The sequence below is a fragment of the Oryzias melastigma genome, linkage group LG12 (assembly GCF_002922805.2).
Source record: "Oryzias melastigma strain HK-1 linkage group LG12, ASM292280v2, whole genome shotgun sequence".
NCBI lineage: Eukaryota > Metazoa > Chordata > Actinopteri > Beloniformes > Adrianichthyidae > Oryzias > Oryzias melastigma.
In genome coordinates this window covers 25,157,946-25,177,097 of record NC_050523.1, presented here as the reverse complement: position 1 = coordinate 25,177,097, position 19,152 = coordinate 25,157,946, and the positions used below count along the sequence as shown (strand labels likewise).

At 42.3% G+C, this 19,152-nt stretch overlaps 1 protein-coding gene across 6 annotated transcripts in view; it reads right to left on the bottom strand.

Annotated features, from left to right (window-relative positions):
* LOC112144148 (transcription factor 4) overlaps nucleotides 1-19,152 on the bottom strand; it is a 262,277-nt gene that overhangs the window by 28,464 nt on the left and 214,661 nt on the right. For all 6 annotated transcript variants that reach the window (XM_024268487.2, XM_024268485.2, XM_036214524.1 and 3 more), the window contains 6 exons: nucleotides 17,332-17,480; nucleotides 17,000-17,147; nucleotides 9,010-9,080; nucleotides 8,819-8,897; nucleotides 2,575-2,654; nucleotides 1,840-2,049 (listed from right to left, as the gene is read on the bottom strand). In XM_024268487.2, coding sequence (XP_024124255.1) covers nucleotides 1,840-2,049; nucleotides 2,575-2,654; nucleotides 8,819-8,897; nucleotides 9,010-9,080; nucleotides 17,000-17,147; nucleotides 17,332-17,480 — 737 coding nt within the window. The remainder of the gene's footprint in view (nucleotides 1-1,839; nucleotides 2,050-2,574; nucleotides 2,655-8,818; nucleotides 8,898-9,009; nucleotides 9,081-16,999; nucleotides 17,148-17,331; nucleotides 17,481-19,152) is intronic.

Here is a 19,152-nt window from a genome sequence, read left to right as displayed (position 1 = left end):
TCTGTCAGAATGCATCATTTCCAGCAGATGTTTAGCTCTGTCAACACGTTTGTAACTGGATGGATCAGATAGTCAGGAATCCTCCTTCACAGGGATCAGTTGTGGTCCCAAAGTCTGCCCTAAAGCCTTAAATAACATCCAAACTTCAGTAAATCCTCAAACAGGTTTTGATGGTTGGTGTTCAACAGCCTCTGAAGCTGGATGTTTCTTGGTCAGACGGAGGGTTTTTTGCTGGAGCTGCTGTGTGTTCGTCGTTACAGTAATGAGCATGTTATTCCATCAGCCAATAATCCTGAGCCTGTATAAACAGCACGACCGGTCCTAATGACAACACAAGGGGCCATTTATGCTTCTGTGTGTTTTCACGTAAACTGTGCTTTTCAGCACTCATCCTTCACCTCATTTGATTCTCCTTTACCTACACTTACACATAAAAACAGACCAAAGATATTTGGACTCACATCCAAATGAAACAGAAACGTAATTTACAAAAATATTTTTTCTAGCACGAAGCAAAGCTTGAAATGTTTTCCTGAGCTACACCTTCACATCACTTAATGAGGCCTCATTCCAAAATGTGTTTGAGACGAACAAAGAACAGAGCAGTTCTTCCAATGATCTCCAGATGAAGCTGAAGCTATGCCGTAAGAATTTCCCCTCAGCCAGAGCCTGGAATTATATCACTGATGCAAACACACCGATCCTTTTCTTGCTCCTTTCGGGTCTCAACACCTCCTCAGAGCTGGACTTGTGTGCCGCTTGAAAAGTGGGAAAACTTTCATCCAGCTTTTCACTGTGTGGGTGGTACGCAGCTCCACGATTGGTTCATTGGGATTAGCGGGTGTGTTTTATTCCTCTGGATGAGTCAAAGACGCTTTCAGTGACCGCTGGGAACTCTGACTTTCATAACTCTGCTGCTCTCATGCTGACACATTTCAACACTTTAAAATCTTTTCAGTTATGTACTAAGTGTTGGAACTCAAAACTGCTTTTCTCAGCTTTTAGAATGTGTGACAGTTACGCCAAGTGCGTAAGCGGTCGAAGAGTTACAGCGGTTCAGAGAGCGTGTTGCTTCCTGTTACCAGGGAGAGCTCTGGTGTTTAAAGGGTTAATACAGTGATGCAGAGAGATGTTTCTTTATCCCGAGACAGAGAAAAAGAATCTAAAAAGTATTTACTGTGTTGTATCTGCAGCCGTTTGTCATTCTGGTGGAAAATCTGAATTTCAGCGAACAATGTCTCTGAATTTGTTTCTGTTTGTGTCACTGAGGATAAAATCATCTAAAATGACCTTTAGAATAAAAATACGAGTCTTTCTTCATTTACTCCTGTTTTATAAGCATGACTGGAAATAGACAAAGCTGGCAGGAAGTTGTAGTGAACTCTGATATCAGACTGGAGGGTTCATAGTGACAAACAGCAAGCAAACATTTCAGTCCAGGTTTGAAAATGTAAACTGAAGATGTTTGAATATTCTCGCTGAGGCATCTGGATGTCTTTAGAGTTTGTGCTGTGTCTGCATCCCCCCTTATGTCTCACAGATGTTTGGTTCTTCATCATTTAAAGTTGTGGAAAAAACCTGAACTTCTTATTTATCACAAACAGAACTGTTGTTTGCCTTCATTTATTATGGTCAAGATTTTGCAGCTCTTCTCTGTTTTTAGTCATCTGCCGCTCAAAGTTCACTGCCTCTAAATCTGCAGCCTTAAAACCCAGCGTTTTCGTGATAAATAACTTTTGAGACCAAACATCTGACGGTGGCTACAGTTTGGCAGTGGGTGGATCTCAGATTTCTTCTTTGTCGTGTGTTTTCAGCCCAGCAGAGAGACTCAGCTCCTACCATGAGGGAGTGTCTGTTGGCTGATAGCAGTCCCGTCCCGTATCCGCTGCTCAGAGCTCCCATGGCGCCATTGTGCGTGTGTGCAGCCCCAATGAGCCCGTGCATGTCGCCGTGGCCACCGGCCATGCCTGTCGATGGTCCAACCGCGTGGCTCCGCAGAACATGGATGGCATCGTCCAAACGCTCCAAACGGTCCTCAATACGACTTTGCTGCAGAGACAGAGAATACCTGCTGCGTCACAAGCTGAGCTTTAAATGAGACGAGACGTGTAGAAAGAGTTCAATGCAAACCTCAGAAGAATATGTCTTCTGTTTTATTTAGTGCTGTCATGCCATTCATTTTTAGTGCGATTAATTAATCATAACCTGTTTTAATTAATCTAATTAATCGATTTTAATCGCCATTTTTAACACATTAATAGCTGTAAAGAGCCTCATTTGAAGTATTTTCCTTAAGCTTGTGACCTTATGACACAGTAAAATACTGGGATAAAGCAGAAAAAAATCCAAGAGAGAATCTAAGAAGAAACACTGTGAATTAATTGATTAATTTTTAGACTTTGTTTTTTTTCTTTTAATAACTTTTTCTTCATCATCTGGACAAAAAAAGCACCAAGAGTTGAATTTTCCATCTAAAATGATGCTATTTTTTAACTTGCCATGACAATCACCTCTCTCAAAGACGAGGCTAGAGCAGCGCGCCTCTGACACCATTTATTGAACATATGCGCTTACCAGAGAGTGCAGTGGAGCCTCGTAGTTTGGCGAAGATGCTCCTTGCCCGCCGTTCCTCGACCACACGGCTGAACTGGCAGCTGGAAAAGAGACGAGAACATATCATGTTAACGTGAGGCTAATGACAGATCAAATGTTCTGTTTGTTCAGGAAAGGTTCATGAACAGACAGACAGCCCTGACCCAGTACACTCCTCTTTGCTGGTGACAGACTTAAATCACTTTACATGCTTTTGTTCTTTGATCATTACAGTGCACGCTGGGAAAACGATCCCTGCCTCGTGTGACCCAGTGGAAAACGAGAGGATGTTGGTGTGTCGATTAAAGCCAGCATCTCCTTTGCTTTTAAATGTCAAAGAGAGAAGCCACTTGATGCTCAGCGCCAAAGGAGGACAAAAACATCTTTACACAAAAGCACACTTTCACAGCATCCACTCGAGGTACTCGCACATAATAAACAGAGATGAAGAACAGAAGTGCAAAAACAAACCCAGTCATATCTCATCACAAAAATGCTAATATCACGCTTTTGTCTCTGACAAGGAACAAGTGGTTGATTAGCATGAGCTCTCCGCAGAGTAAACAAGCTTTTTGTCTGTTGGTCTGTGCTTTTGTGCCGGCCGCTGCATCTCAAATGACAGGTCTCATTAGCTGGTAGGCAGAGGAAAGACGGCGACTTGTGTGATTTCACACTGACATGAGGCTGGGAGAGACGACAGATTATAGAGGAGATGTAAGAAGAGGACATGAAAACAATGAAAACGCAGAAAGGTGGCTAGCAAGCTAACCATTCATTTTGGAGACAATGCTGACGCTTCTCAGCAGCAGTATAAGAAGACAATCACTTTTTCAAATCCTGTACATTTGACATGGCACTCTTACTCAAAATGAAGTGGGTTATTTTAATTAAACGTAAAGATTACAAAACCGTTTGAAGCTTTAGAATAAGTTGTACACCTGCTGTTGGACAGCTATGAAGAAAACAGTAACGATAACAGTGCAAACATCTAAACTCAGTAAGTAAAACATTTGAAAGAATGTGGTGTATTTTAAAAAAGAAGGGAAAATAACAACAATTATTAATGTCTTCAGTCAGGAATAGGGGTGTGCCAAAATATTGATATCGCGATATATTGTGATATCTAGTCCTGCGATTGATTCTCGATGGGTTCTCACCAAGTATCGATCTTATATTTTCATTTGAAGAGGCTGTTGCAATGAGCATCCGAGTCACGTGACGGAACTGTTGAGCTGCTGGACGCGCCGCGTTGGACATTTAACGCACACACTTCATTCAGGAAAAAACACCAGCGAGATACAGGCTCGGTAGCGCGTGTGTAAAGCATGCCTACCTGTGCACGTTTGTAATCCATCTGTAGCAGAGGCAGCCGGTAAGAAGTGACTTTGTTTAAGTGCTAGAATGACCGCGATCACTTACTTCCTGATTGATCGCTGTGGGAACTAGGGAACTTCGCAGTTGTTTGTGTGTACTTCAAGTACCGTCGTAGTTTTTCGTTTACATGCACTTTCATGTTTAACCTGCTGGTGTACGGTGTAACTTAGGTAAATTTATGGTGTGAAGTTTTTAAATGAATGTAATTACTTTTTGCTAATGTTAATTTAAAGTCATTCTTAAATAAAAAAAATTTAGGATTTGATGTATGAACTTAAAAAAATGTAATTAAAATAAAGTACATGAATTCACTGTAAAATTAGGGAGGTTGTTAGTTAAATGAAGCACTTAAAATTATATAAATTACTATTGATTCAAGTTGTTTATTGCTATTCTGTAATAAAATTTGAATTTGTAAATATTTATTACCATTACTATGTGTGTTTTAGGGTTTTTACCTACTGACTGCTGACTGACCAAATGGAAAATAGATAAAGATTGGAAAAATAATCTCAAGTGGCAGTCTGAGTAAATCAGCCTTCAATTTTGGATGCTCAGCCCTTTTCAAGTGAGGGAAAAGTGCATGAAAAATGAGGTAACATTTGATCGAGGTTGTAAAGCAGAGAAGGTGATCGGCTGTAATCTCCCGTCTCTTCAGGACCTTTACACCTCTAGGATCCTGAGGCGTGCAGGAGAGATCGTGACTGACCCCTCCAACCCTGGACATGGTCTATTTGAGCCACTCCCCTGTGGCAGGAGGCTGCGGTCTATCACGACCAGAACCTCACGCCACAAGCACAGTTTTTTTCCGTCTGCTGTCAGCCTTATCAATAAGTCCTGGATCATCCCATCACTCCTCCCTGCTCCCCCCTGACTGTCATATTGGTCATATCCACGACATGCGCTGCATTTGTGTCAGTCTGGATCAGTTTTAGCGTACAATGTTAACCTACACTGTTTCTGCATATAGCTTTTTTTTTCTTCTCTATGTCATGCATTTCAGTACAGTTGCAGGATGTGTATATACGTGTGTGTATGTGTATATGTTTATATATATATTTATGTTGTAATATTCTTTTCTGTTAATGGTGTTTTGTATGTATTTATGTATGCACCATCATCACCAAGATAAATTCCTCGTATGTGTTAATCGTACTTGGCAATAAAGTTACTTCTGATTCTGATTCTGAAAACATTATATTGATCATCCTTTGGTGTGACGTTCTTTTGGAGGTAGATAGCTGTCACTACTTGAATTATTTAACTTTTGTTCTGTTTACAACAATTCTGCACTAAGTAGTGGCAATGCTGATCATGTTTTACTATTGTTAACATTGAATTTGACAGATAATTCCAATTTAATTGTTGTCAATGTTTGTCAAAGACATGGTTTTACTGATTTCAGCAATGAGTCACAAAAGTGTCTATTACTTCTTGCACAAAATAAGACAAGTTGTTTATTATGATTGTGTTTAAGCTAAAAAAAATAAATTGGGATATATTTTCCCCCAAAATGAGTGTTCTTCTATATAATGTTAGTTATTAGAGGATTTTTACCAATTATCGCAGTATTGCGATATTATCGATATCGTGAGCCATGTATCGCATATCGCATCGTATCGTGGGGTACCCAGTGATTCCTAGCCCTAGTCAGGAACTTTGAAGACAAAGACGTTTAGATCAGATCTATTGTGCTGTAAAACTGGTGATTGGTTGGAGATACAAACAGAAAAATACTAATGAACAACGTAGCATTCCAGAGGCATGACACGTTCATCTTTTATGAATGCAACAGTATTAACCCAGAATATCAGTTTCTTCTTTTGACCCTACTCACTTTACGAAGCTAACAAACGATTCTCCCAAGTTCTGACTCGATTAAAAGAGGAGCAGTTTGGGACAACTCTTTCCATGAAAAGATGACGCATCCTGTGTTGACCTTTGTCAGCATTTGACAGAGAAAACAAAAACAATGAGGGATTTGGGAACACAGTAACTTTCCTCATAATGGACTCTTGTTGTCAAGATCCCACTTCCTTAAAACAGAACCCCCTTTCAACGGAACAAGCTGGTCAATATAGTCTTCATTTTGGATTTCTGGTGTGTTCAGGAAACTGAATGGAAGATTTAAAGAACATTTAGTCAAAATGATTTCTAAGGTTTATTCTGGTGCAACAACCAATTGGTTTGGGTGTTAAAAGTCAAACTTCGGACTGACCTGAGGGTTTGTCCGACTGCAGAAGGACTGACTGCCTGTTTGCTTGTTGTTTACTGGGTTTGCTTCGTCTGAATCACTTGTGTTTGAAAGGCGCTATGGAAAACAAACTGCCTTTCCTACCCTCCCCTGAGACGACCTTTGTTGGTAACTGGAGCTTCAGTGAATTTGATCAGAAACGTTAGAACTTGTCAAGTCAGGTAAAGCCCCCCGTTTTGGCCTTCTTTGCTCATCTTTTCATTCTAATTCTGATCTCATTAGCATGTGTTCCTTTTTTTACACTGTCTTCTCATTTTGTCTTGAAGTCTTTTCCTCCCCTCTCTTTTATTCACATTACATGCTCATTTCCATATGCTAATTAATGAATAATCACCTGGGTACATTCATGTGCAAATTCAAATATATGTATTAAACGACAGGGTAAATTATTCTGAGTCCAATGGTGTAAAACACCCTTACAGAATTAGCTTTGGATATCAATTTGCATGTAGTTTGTTCTAATAGGCTTCATTTCTAATTTGTAGAAAGTGGAATAACTTTGACACAATGATAAACACCAATTATGGTTTAGTAGGCAATATCCTAGGCAGCTCTAATGAATATGAAGAGGTCGGCGTGGAGGGGGACGAGGGGAGAGGCCTTGTGTTTGTAGAGCTGGCGGCTTGGTGAACAGTTTGTCGGAGTGGTGCTTGTAATTAAAGTGATCAGTCAAAGGGGGCGCGCACAAATTTCAAACCGTGTATATAGAAACGACAATTAAAGACAAGTTCAGGACATGTGTTATTAGGGAACTCATTTTTCTTTCTGAACCCTAAAGCATCTGCAGGGAGGGGGACTAAACCAAAGAAGGGGGGGTGGAGATAACAGCCTCGGCTGCAAAAAACTCCAAACATTCACAGACATTCACTATTTCACTTTTGTTCAGTGTCTTCTAAAAGTGATTTTCAGTTCAAGTTTTATTTCATTATGATTAGATTTTACTATGAAGAGTGTTTTCTCAGAGCTCTTTGAATGATGGTCAAATATTCCAGCTCACCTGGTCAGAGCTTTCGTTAGAATGACTTGAAACACTTTGTTTGATGTGAATCACATTTATTACTACTTAAAGTAAAAATAAAATAACTTTAACAATCGCTTCAATTAGAATGGCATTCTCTACTGCGTCTGGAAAGTTTTCTGTTATGTTTCAGAGAAAAGGGCACAGAGTCTAGGAAGCTAAATTGAGGCCAATATTATTTGAAACCCAAAAAAATCAAATTGAAAAAAATATTGGTGTTTGAGCAAAAAATCGAAAATGTCCAATACTTTCTGCTATTCTTAAATAAACCTATTTTGAGTTCATATGTTCCATCTTTTAGGTTACAAAACTCAAAATTTAAATTTAAAAACTTTTGTTTCAGTTTCAAATCTTTAGTTATTGTTTGTTTTCAAATCTGAAAATTTCAATTTCAAAACTTTTGGCCCTGTTGAGCCATTAGGCCAGATAACTGGAGCTCCTTCACTGTTTTAGCCATTTCATGCAAGCATACGGAACAAAGTTTTCTACGCCTTTATGTAACTCAATGTGCTTTGAACGGGTTAGAACAGAGTTATGGACGAATGCTTTGTACACGATAAAACTCTGCTCTCACACCCGTCTTGAGACAACCTCAGACTATGATAGTACAGACTAAACAGACATTTTCTGACTAATTATCACAGTTCTCAGAGTCAGTGAATGCACCGGGACTGAAGTTACCACCCTCATTGATTTTGATTGGTCCTTCATGTTAGCCCCGCCCCAACGCGCCACAACGGGGCCAAAAGTTTTGAAACTGTAATTTTTAGATTCAAAAACCAAAAAAAAGGAGTTGAAAGTGAAAAAAAAAGTTTTAAAATTTTGAGTTCTGAAACCTAAAAAACTGAATATTTGAAGCTGAAAATAACTACCGGTATGTTTGTTTTAAAGCGAACATTTTCTACATTTTAACAATTTTTGGCCAAGCAACAAAATTTTTTTCAAATTGTTTTATTTAGGTTTCAAATAATATTGGCCTCAAATTACGTCCATATGTTTTTATCTTTTTCATTTTTAATTTGATGTGATGCAGCTGAGCTCTGACTGGACTGAAGGCCTGTTTGTGTGTGTGAGTGTGTGTGTGGGGGGGGGGGGGCATTATTACACTAATGGACAAAAATGTCAGTAAAGTGTACCATAAGTCTGTTGTTTACTGACTGTTTCTGATGACCAACAGCACAACTTCGATTGTTAAAACTGATCTCTAAGCAGGAAATAAAAGATAATGGGGACATTTTTTTTATTTGACCAGATATTGCTGAGCTGAATCAAAAAAAGATTGAAAATAAGTTTCAATCATCTTTTTGTGTTATTCCTAATGTGGATTTACGGATAGGAGGATAAGAGTAGATCTGCAAAGACTGAGGGAATGCTGCAGCATTAGAATGCTTTTAAGTTTGCTTTTGGACTTTAATCAAACATCATTTTAGAAAAATTTTAAAATCCTTTTAAAATGACAGTCAAACTCTAAGCCCGTTTGGAGCAGTTTGAGTCCAGTGTGGAGTCCATCAGAGCCAGGCCCGGAGCTGGGTTCTGCTCTCAGATCTGTGTCCTCAGTCCTCAGCTCTGCTTGTTTTTACCTGTGAGGGAGGGTGGTGAGCCGACCGGGGTGGAGGGGTTGGATGAGAAGCTGTTGTTTGTGTGATCTGGAGAGTAGATCTGGGAAAAAGGCAAAAACGATTTTGGGAAGCGTTAGAAACCATAGAGAGATTTACTTGGAGCAGTTCTTGGGCAGAAAGCAGGAGGAGGAAGGTGTCTGAGCTGTACTTACTGATGCGAGTGCTTTCCCTAAGGCATCTCCTGTTTGAGAGCTGCTGGCTGCTCCACTCTGTGCTCGGTTAGCTGTGACACACACACAAACACACACACACACACAGGGGAAAAGACTGATTTATCCTTGTAAAAAACAGTTGTTCACTGCATTTTTAATTATTCATCGGTTCTACTGACACAAGGTGATCATTAAAAGAGAAAATTACAGCTTCCACTTTGGAAAGCAAGGAAGTGAGTCTAATATTTTCAACAGAAAAATTCTATTGGTTGTGATCCACCCTCCTTTTTGCTCATCATTTAATCAGGGTGACTCAATTCTTTATGGGTTTGGAAAAAAGTGGATGTTGAGCAGCTGAATGAGCAATAACCTAATTCAATTTGGTCTCAATTTCATGACAGCATCCATATAAAAAGACAGAACAGGTTTGTCCTCTGTAAAAGACAGCTCCTTTGCATCAGTTTCTACCGCTCATCAGTCTCTGACAACAGACATTCTTGGACTTTCAGAAGAAGTTTTAAGCAGCATCACGTCCTGATCTTCTTTCAACCAAGGTGACAGGAATGAGACACAGGTACCGCCAACATGTCTGCTTCCTGACAGCACGTGACTGTGAGTGTTAGCTAAATGTGTTTCACACACTCAGAGAGCAGGGAAGTGACCTCACAGGAGAACCCCCACCTCTCCTGACTATTGACTGTACTAGGGAACTGGACAGAGTGAGCCCTTCTCTCTGGCAGTCCAAACGAGAGCTACCCGTACCACTTATTACTCAGTCAGAATAACCATTGTTGCTTGGACACCTTTTTTATTAAACATTATTTTTCTTTGTCACATGGTATTCAAGTTATAAACTGACCAATCAGATGCCTAAATAAAAGACAGTGGTCTCATGTTGAGTGTTCCAGAAGTTTGTTTGACTGGTCCAGTGGTAGGGATTCCAAAAAGCTGACTACTGATTGGCCAGAGAGGTTGCCATGGAAACGTACTTCGTCCGCACTGTGAAAAACTGGCAACAAAATTAACTGAACTGTCGTTTCTTTGTGTCTCTGTCCAGTTCTCAGATACAATCAGTGCTCCTGATATGATCACCGCTCATCTCTGCTGAAAGCTCCAACACAAGCCCAAATTCAACCTTCCACCTTAGATGAATCCATTACTGAGATTGGCAGCGCTGGACTCTGCTAAGCTGTTAGCAGGCCTGTAGACAGGTAGAGAGACAGACAGACAGCAGGCAGCATATGTTTGGAGGCTAAAGCCCCCTGTCTCACTCATGACACACCACTGGCCCAGTAAAGCATCCACAGGATTACTGCTGCGCACACAAACACACACGCATGCACCCCACATACACATGCACACATACCCCCACCCACATACACATGCACACACACACACACACACACCCACCCCAACCCGGATCGTAGCTTGATGCCTAATTGAGAACACATGCAGGAAAAATCTTTTTCATAAATGAAAGCTTACAGCCGCAGAGGGGAGAGCACTCCGAGGATGAAGCGGGTGTTTTTGTTGCTTTTCCTCTCTATCCTGCACTTCTTCAAAGAGAGCATTCTTATTTGAAATGGCAAATCAAAGCATTGGGAAATCTTCCTGGGTTTTTGAAGTCCATTCTTCTTTATGAGCACAGGAATCAGTTCAAAGAACACTTCTGCTTACATCTGACACTGTGCTGCTGTGCGCTCAACATATAGAGGGTTAATTCATGCAAATAGTAATGGTTATGATCTGTGTTCCTTCATCACAATCACAGTGGAGGATGTAAAGTGATTCTGGGATGGATCAACGTCTCCACAACTCCTCCTCTGCAGAGGAAACTGAGGAGGAGACCAAGCTGTAAACAATCACAGTCAACAACAAACAACGGCACTTTTGTAACCGCTCCCTACTGTGTTTACATGTTCTCTGGTTTGTTTGTGATATCAGGAAATGTTGGAGATCTTTAAAAAGAGAAGTTCCATGCAACTCTACTTTGAATTTTTTCTTTTTCACTTGAACCAAAGTCCATGTAGCTAGAACATCTGATTATGTGATGTGCAGTGAGAACAGTGGAGAAGAATCTACAGAGGTGGAGGTTGGCTGTGGCTTGCCGTGTTTATCAACAGAAGGTGGTGTCACGCCAATAACATAACTGTTAAGAAACCGTTATGTGGCCCAGATGTTGAACCTTTAGCTGTTGGTCTGCGCCCATACTATCTGCCCAGGGAATTCTCTCACACCATTATTGTAACCGTTTACGTTCCTTCCTCTGATCACTCTACAACTGCATGTGACATCATCCACGGAGCAGTGGCGGGGCTGCAGACGTTTCATCCCAGCGTCCTTATCATTATTTCTGGAGACTTTAATAATGTAAATATGGACAAAACCCTGTCTGCCTTCACACAGTACGTGCACTGTGCAACAAGAGATGGGAGGATTCTGGATAAGTTGTATGCTAACGTCAAGGATGGGTACAGCTCTGCCCCCCCCCACCCCCCACCCCCATTTAGGAAGATCAGATCACAATATGATGCACCTCATCCCCAGCTATGTGCCCCTGGTGAAGAGGCAGCCAGTGACCATCAGGTCAGTTCAGAAGTGGTCTGAGGAGACCTCCCAGACACTACAGAGCGGCTTTGAGGTCATAGACTGTGTACTGTGTGAACCCCATGAGGAGGACATAGATGGCCTCATACAGAGCATAACGGATTACCTTAACTTCTGTGTGGACTCCAATGTCCCAAGAAGGACTGAGAAGTGTTATCCAAATAACAAACCCTGGGTCACTATGGACATTAAATCCATGCTTAACAAAAAGAAGAAGGCCTTCAGAGATGGAAATAAGAGGGTGGCATGGACAGGGCCAACCAGCTGAATCTGTTTTTCAACAGATTTTCAACAGGCCCTGTCCCCCAGCTGACACCTTGTGGGATTCAGGCACCTCCACCTTCCTCCTCCTCCTATGAAGGCTTCACACCCTCACCCCATTTCAACAGCCTCCTACAACCGCAGCACTTCACACCTTATCCTGCAGAATCCTCCCATCATCCTGCCCAACCAGTTCCTCTTAATCCCTTGACTGTGGATCAGGCATAGACTGTATATAGGAATAACTGGACAGAGCAAGCCCCCCTCCTTCCGTGTTCCATATAGGAAGTACCACTGGGTTGCAAAAAGGCCAAAGTCCCATTGACTTCCATTGAGAAACAGACAGTTATTTCTCAGTCATTTTATATGTCAGAATAATCATTCTTCCTCTGCTGCTTTCTGCTTAACTTCCTTTTTCTAATCCTACTTTTTTTAAAGATTTATTTCCCTTATCACAAGTTATTAAAGTTATAAATTGACCAATCAGATGGCTCAATAAGCGTTTGTGGGTCTGACGTTGTTCGTGTGGGGGGTTTGATTGACAGATGACGGGTAGCCAATGGGAGCAGACTTCATCAATGGGTCCGTGAAGACCTTTTAACACATACTTTACAATTCAACAATGTACCAATCATTGTCCTACTGTTGTTTTCCTCAATGGAATGTACCGATGCAGCAGTTTTAAACAACAAGAGGAGCATGCTGTCGACATTTTTAGATGAGGATTTACTCTGTAGAAATAGATTTCACTCTGAGGTTATGTGCTTTGGACTTTTTGTTTGTTTAACGTTCGTTTTTCTTTATTTCACTGTTTTGATTGTAGCTTATGTATTATAAGTTGCGTATATGTGCATAAAATCACCAACCAAAGTTTAATCTTTGCTGCACTTTTCCAGCTTCAGCCTGAATTAGATGCAGTCGTCTGAGGAGCGCGAGACAAACTTGAAAGGGACCTGGTCGTATTTTCAAACAGAAAAAAGATCCAGCTGTTCACTTGTTAGGATGGTTATTTATTTTAAATACAGCTGAACGCGCTTCTCACGTGCATCTGATCAGACTGTAACCTGGCAGCGCATGTGAGGTAACAAGCTGCTGCTACGGCGCGCGTGAGGGGGGCACACGCCGGTCTGCATCGGCGTCACCCAAATGCTCCTTTTATCTCGACAAAAAGGAATAAATGTAAGTAAATCCCAAAGGACCGCTGACAGAATCAAATGTTGGAATGGTTCTCCCTCAAAGGCTTCAACAATGACTTGTACAATTCTCCCGAGCCGCCGTTATTAAAGTAGAAGCTGTTTACATCCGCGGTCTTGTGGTCGAGGCGTGGAAAGAGGCGGACGGTTGCAATAAACTCACTCCTGATTGACGACAGTACTTCCTGTAGATTCCATGACTCAGCTATGACTCAGACCAATCGCTGAAGATGGGTTGCGAATGGCGATATCCGTCTCAGGAAGTGACGGTGAAAGCGGCGGCCTACTTTCGCGAGGAGGGGAAGTAATGCATTTCCTAAGGGGGACCTCATTTCTCGCTCAGTCTATTATTTTTACAGTCAATGGGATCAGGTCATGAACCAACTGAGAGCTCTTCACTCAGGCAAGGCTGCAGGCCTGGATGGCATCAGCCCTGGCATGTTAAAGGCCTGTGCCCCCCAGCTGTGTGGACTCTTACACCAGCTCTTCAGCATGAGTCTCAGACTCCACAGGGTCCCAGTGATGTAGAAAACAACCTGTCTGGTTCCAGTCCCAAAGACCCCTTCACCTAGGAGCCATAAGGACTACAGGCCGGTGGCACTAACATCACACATTATGGAGACTCTGGAGCGCCTAGTCCTGGACCAGCTGAGGCCCATGGTTAGCATGTTTCTGGATCCTCTATAATTCACCTATCAGCTCCACCTAGAAGTAGAGGATGCCATAATCTACAAGCTGTACACACATTTGGATCAGCCGTCCACATCTGCAAGGATGATGTTTTTTGACTTCTCCAGCGCATTCAACACAGTCAGACCAGCTCTGCGAGATGAGAAGGTGCTGGAGATGCAGCTTGATGCCCCTCTTGTGTCCTGGATCACTGTCTACCTGACCGGAAGGCTGCAGTATGTGTGACTGCATGGCTGTGTGTCAGACATGGTGGTCAGTAACACTGGGGTACCTCAAGGCACTGTCCTCTCTCCCTTCCTCTTCACCCTTTACACCACATACTTCAGCTACCGGTCAGAGTCCTGTCACCTGCAGAAGTTTTCTACTGTAGCTGGTTGTATCAGTGGAGGGGAGGAGTCTGAGTACAGGAGTGTGATTTTCTGACTTTGTCTTATGGAGTGAGCGGAACCATCTGCAGCTCAACGTCACCAAAACTGAGGAACTGGTGGTGAACCTGAAGAAGATCAAGTCTCCTGTGACCCCTGTTTCCATCCAGGGGTCAATGTGGACACAGTGGAGGACTACAAGTACCTGGGAGTGTACATTGATAGCAAATTGGACTGGGTCGGAACACTGATGCTTTGGCTCTACGACTCTACTTCCTTCAGAGACTCAGATCATTCAACATCTGCCAAACCATGATGAGGATTTTTTATGAGTCTGCGGTCTCCAGTTCCACCTTGTTTGCTGTGGTGTGCTGGGGCAGCAGTCTGAGGGTTGCAGATGGCAATAGGTTAAATAAACTCATCTCCAAGGCTAGGGACGTAGTGGGTGTGAACCTGTACTCCTTGGAGACAGTAATGGAAAGAAGGATGCTGAAGAAACTGCATAGCATCCTGGATTACTCCGCCCATCCCCTCCACCCTCTCCTGGACCAACACAGGAGCTCACGGTCAGCGAGACTGAGACTCCCTGCAATAAAAACAGAGCGCCACAGAAGATCCTTCCTTCCTGTGGCAATTAAACTATAAGTCTTCATTATAAACAGCTTCTCATATACATGTATATCTTGTACATAACATTTTCACACTAATTGGATTGTAAATAGCTTTTTCTTTTTTTTTTCTTTCGTTTGTGTATTCCCATTCTTATCTGTAGCAATGTGGTGATAGAAGCTCTGCGGTAAATGCAATTTCCCCCTGGGATAAATAAAGTATTTTGATTCTGATTCTGAAAGGAGAGGAGTGGAGATCAGCTACAGCAAGACAGAGAATCAAAGAATAAATGACAGGAACTCAAGTGGAATGGTAAGGTTACGAGAGGAGGTGGAGGAACATCTAGGAAGGAGGAGGTTGGCCTTAGAAAGGAGATACAAAAATGAAATGCAAGAATGAAAGATGTAGAAGACTGTGGTGAGAGAAGCCATGCTGTGGGTTTAGAGAATCTGATGCAGTGACAGGAAGCAGAGATGAAGATGTTGAGGTTCTCTTTGGAAGTGACCAGGATGGATCAGGAATGAACCCATCAGAGGATCAGATTATGGCGGATGTTCTGGAGGGAACAGTTGGAAATGTTGGACACATTGGGAGGAGGAAGAGTGATGATGATGGTGAAAGGATGACGTGGTTGGAAAAACCAGGAAAGAGGTCTAGAGCAGGGGTTCCCAAACTACAGCCTGCGGGCCAGATCCAGCCCCGCCTCCACAATTGGCCTGGCCCTCTGAACACTGTCAGAGATCCATGATGTTTTTCCCCCAGTCTGTCTATGCTTTGAGACCCACACAGAATGAGACTTTTTATTCCAGCCTTCTGCAGTCTGTACCCCTATCTGATATATGCAGCTCTAATCGCCATCAGACATTTGTTTTCATTCTATAAAACTGGAATTATTTTCTAGGAAGTTTTGAACTTTGAGAGTTTACACGTGAGAAATAAAGAGTGAAAATGTTCATGTTTCTTGAGAAAAGTGGATAAATTGTGTAGTGATGAGTTTTACGTCTGTAGATTTAATTAACAGATTTCACCTTCACGAATTACTTTTAGAAAGTAGCTCCTGCAATAAACGAGGGAACACTGTTCTGCTGAAAATGCAACATACATACATGCAGTACCTGTAGCGGAAGACAAAAGTATGAGACTTTTACATTAAAAGGATTATTTTTTATTGTCTGACTTTTTTTCTTTGAAGATCTCAGGAAGGCTTATTAATAGTTGGTCACATGTGACTTTCTGTAAAACCAGAAATAGTTCGTTTAGACATGCCCAGTGATTTTTACACCTTTTCTGACCCCAGCCCTGCATCAGAGATGAATAGTTGTATGGCCCTCACAAGAAAGTTTGGGACGCTGGGAAAACTAAAGAGGAAGTTCATGATTGAAGTAAAAGAAAATGATAGGCAAAGGTTTTGTTTGAGAGGAGGATAGAAATGCAGATGATGGAGTTGGATGGAGGCAGCAGCCTTAAGCCAAAGATAAGAGCAGTCTGTCTCTCTTGCAAAGTGGTATATTTTTAATACATGACGTTTTAACAGGGTAGCACAACAAGAAGAGAAGAATTTTATGAGAACCAAAATGTTTAAAGACAAAACTGGATCCCCAAAAAGGTCAAAGACATCTATGAACCTACCCCCCCAACTACTTCTTCTCCTGTCAAATTTGCATAGAAATGAGAGAAAAGTGCTCAAGTTGTACATTTAGACACTAACCTCTGATGTGAGTTTGGAGGCTTTGAATCAAATCAATCAATTACAAAAATAAGCAAATGACAAAAAATATGTTTATATATAAAAATAAAAAAAACAAAAACAAAAGAAGAAGATCTGAACATTAAGGATAAAACTGAAAAACAGAGCTTTGAAAGTCAGAAGTAAAAGTCATTGTCGATGTTTAGGTCTTCTGATGAGAAAAGTCAAGTTTTAGTCCTGCTTTTGGTCTGACATGTGAAGCAAAATTTTCTTTTTCTAAACCTCTACATCAAGTATCAAGTCAAATCCACAGAAAGTTCGTATTCCCTCGTTAGGTCCACACGCTAAGAGTGATAAACATGGTTTGGTGATGTTTGGAAAACAGTGCTCAACCATAATCTGAAAGCCAAACTGAACTCAGTTTGAGTTGGAGTGAAATGAAAGCCGTTTGCTTCCTATCAAAATTAGGGGGGCCTGTATAAAAGTGGGTCTTGACAGCCAGAGTCCAGAACATTAAAGTCTAGATGGATCACCAAACACAACAAAGAACAAAACGGTTGCAGACACAGGAGTCTTACCCATCACGCTGTCTGTGCCGTTGGTGGGGGCTGTACAAGAGGCAGTGCTATAGTGATTGGCGCCTCCCCCCCCACCTCCTCCTCTGTGGAAGCTGGACATTGGGGGAAGGCTGGAGCTGATGTCTGTAGATGAATGTGAGGGGTAGCTCTGCAGAAAGACAAATGTAGAGAGAGGACACTTGAGGAAAAAAATCTGAAATTCTGCATCTATGAGATGCTACATTGTGGATCAGAACCTTTGAATTCAAATGCTTTGTAAAAAAAAATCTTTGTCTGCATGTAGAATCAATCAAACTTCCAGGAGCTCATCCTGGGCTGACACTTCTGCTCACCAGTCTGTCGTGAGGATGAATCCCGCAGTAGGACGAGCTCTGGGAGGAGCCATGGGCTGAGTTCCCGCCCCCTAGCATGCTGCCGTGGTAGCCCTGCTGGCTCATGCTGCTGCTACTGCTGCTCCAGGGGTCGCCGCTGTGGTGGCCATCTTCAGTCAGAGAAAGAGGTTCAGGTTAGACGGGGCATCCTGGCATCACGGTAGGCTGACAGTTACCATGGCTGCTCTATGTTAACGTGTCTTTGACAGACATGGACTTTTTATTATACATAGTAAAGTGCAGTGTTATGCCTGCTACTCCTTTTTGGACTTCTTCTCACCACTTCTGGGTCTGAAGTGTGCAATGTTTACACAATCAGCGGTTGTAGCTTGGCAACAACAAAATGCCGTCAGGAAAGCAACCATAGATTGGAGGAAAGCTGAGGAGACTGAGGTCCTTCAGAGTTTGGAGGACTCTAATGCCTCGTTTCTACTGAGCCTTTCAGACTGGACTTGACCGGGCCAGACTGGACTTTTGAGCATTTCCACTACAAAATGGACTCGTTACGAAGGACTGACTGGTACCATTCTGTTACCCCGTTGGTCATAGGTCCATGAGAGGCCCTGTGAGGGCGGAGCTTCTGTTATCACATGATGTAACCCATTGATTGGTGGGAAGTTTTTACAACAACAGGAAGCGTCTGACCAGCACTTAAGATCCAAACCCAAAGTTTTGTCCTCTTCATCTGGGTTCTTCTTCAACCCCAAAACCTTTTTGCAAAGAAGAATCAATTCTTTACATGCAGTATTCCCCCTTTATTGCGGAGGTAGGGACCGGAGACACGCCACATCCACAAATACAGAGACACCCCTCCTCCTGTCTCATCCCACCCCCCGCGGCCGGAGAATGTCTGTTACCGATCCAGACTCATCATCATCATTCAGCTGTTGAGGTCAGGGGAAACAAAGCATTAAAGTCCCCTACAACGATTTTTTTTTTAAGTTCTCTAAATGTTCCCAGTGGGGTTTTAATTAGGACTGTGAAGTTTTTAACAAAAATTCCACATCCTAAATGTCATTCATTCATTCATTCATTCATCTTCTAGACCGCTGCTTCCCTTTCGGGGTCGCGGGGGTGCCGGAGCCTATCCCGGCTACTGAAGGGCGAAGGCGGGGTACACCCTGGACAGGTCGCCAGTCTGTCGCAGGGCCTCAATCACACACACATCCACTCTCACATTCACACCTAGGGGCAAGTTAGAGTCACCAATTAACCTATGAAGCATGTTTTTGGACGGTGGGAGGAAGCCGGAGACCCCGGTGAAAACCCACGCATGCACGGGGAGAACATGCAAACTCCACACAGAAAGGTCCCAGCCGGGAGTCGAACCGGGGCCTTCTCGCTGTGAGGCAAGAGCGCTAACCACCTGCGCCACCGTGCAGCCCATCCTAAATGTCTTAAAAAGCAATTTTTTCCTGTTGATCTGAAGCCTTCGTTTCCAAAAATCCCCCTGTTTGGGTGTGGCTTATGGTACTGAGCTGTTTAATCCCGCCCCTTATACTTATATTTATTTGAGTGATATTTTAAATAGTGAGTTTTTCCAGGGACTCCCTATTAATAATACAGAGTTTTCCTATTCTCATTTCAAACCCTTAACAAAAACCTAATCATTACATTTTAAACACCGGGAAAGTGTCTAAACTTCTCTACTGTGGTGTGCATGTAACAAATGTTAGCTCAGTTGTCAGGAACGGTGCTTGTCCTGCTGGAACCCGAGTTCAAATTTTGATTATGGATAGTAATTTATGCTAGAAAAAAAAATGCAAAAAAAAAAAAAAAAAA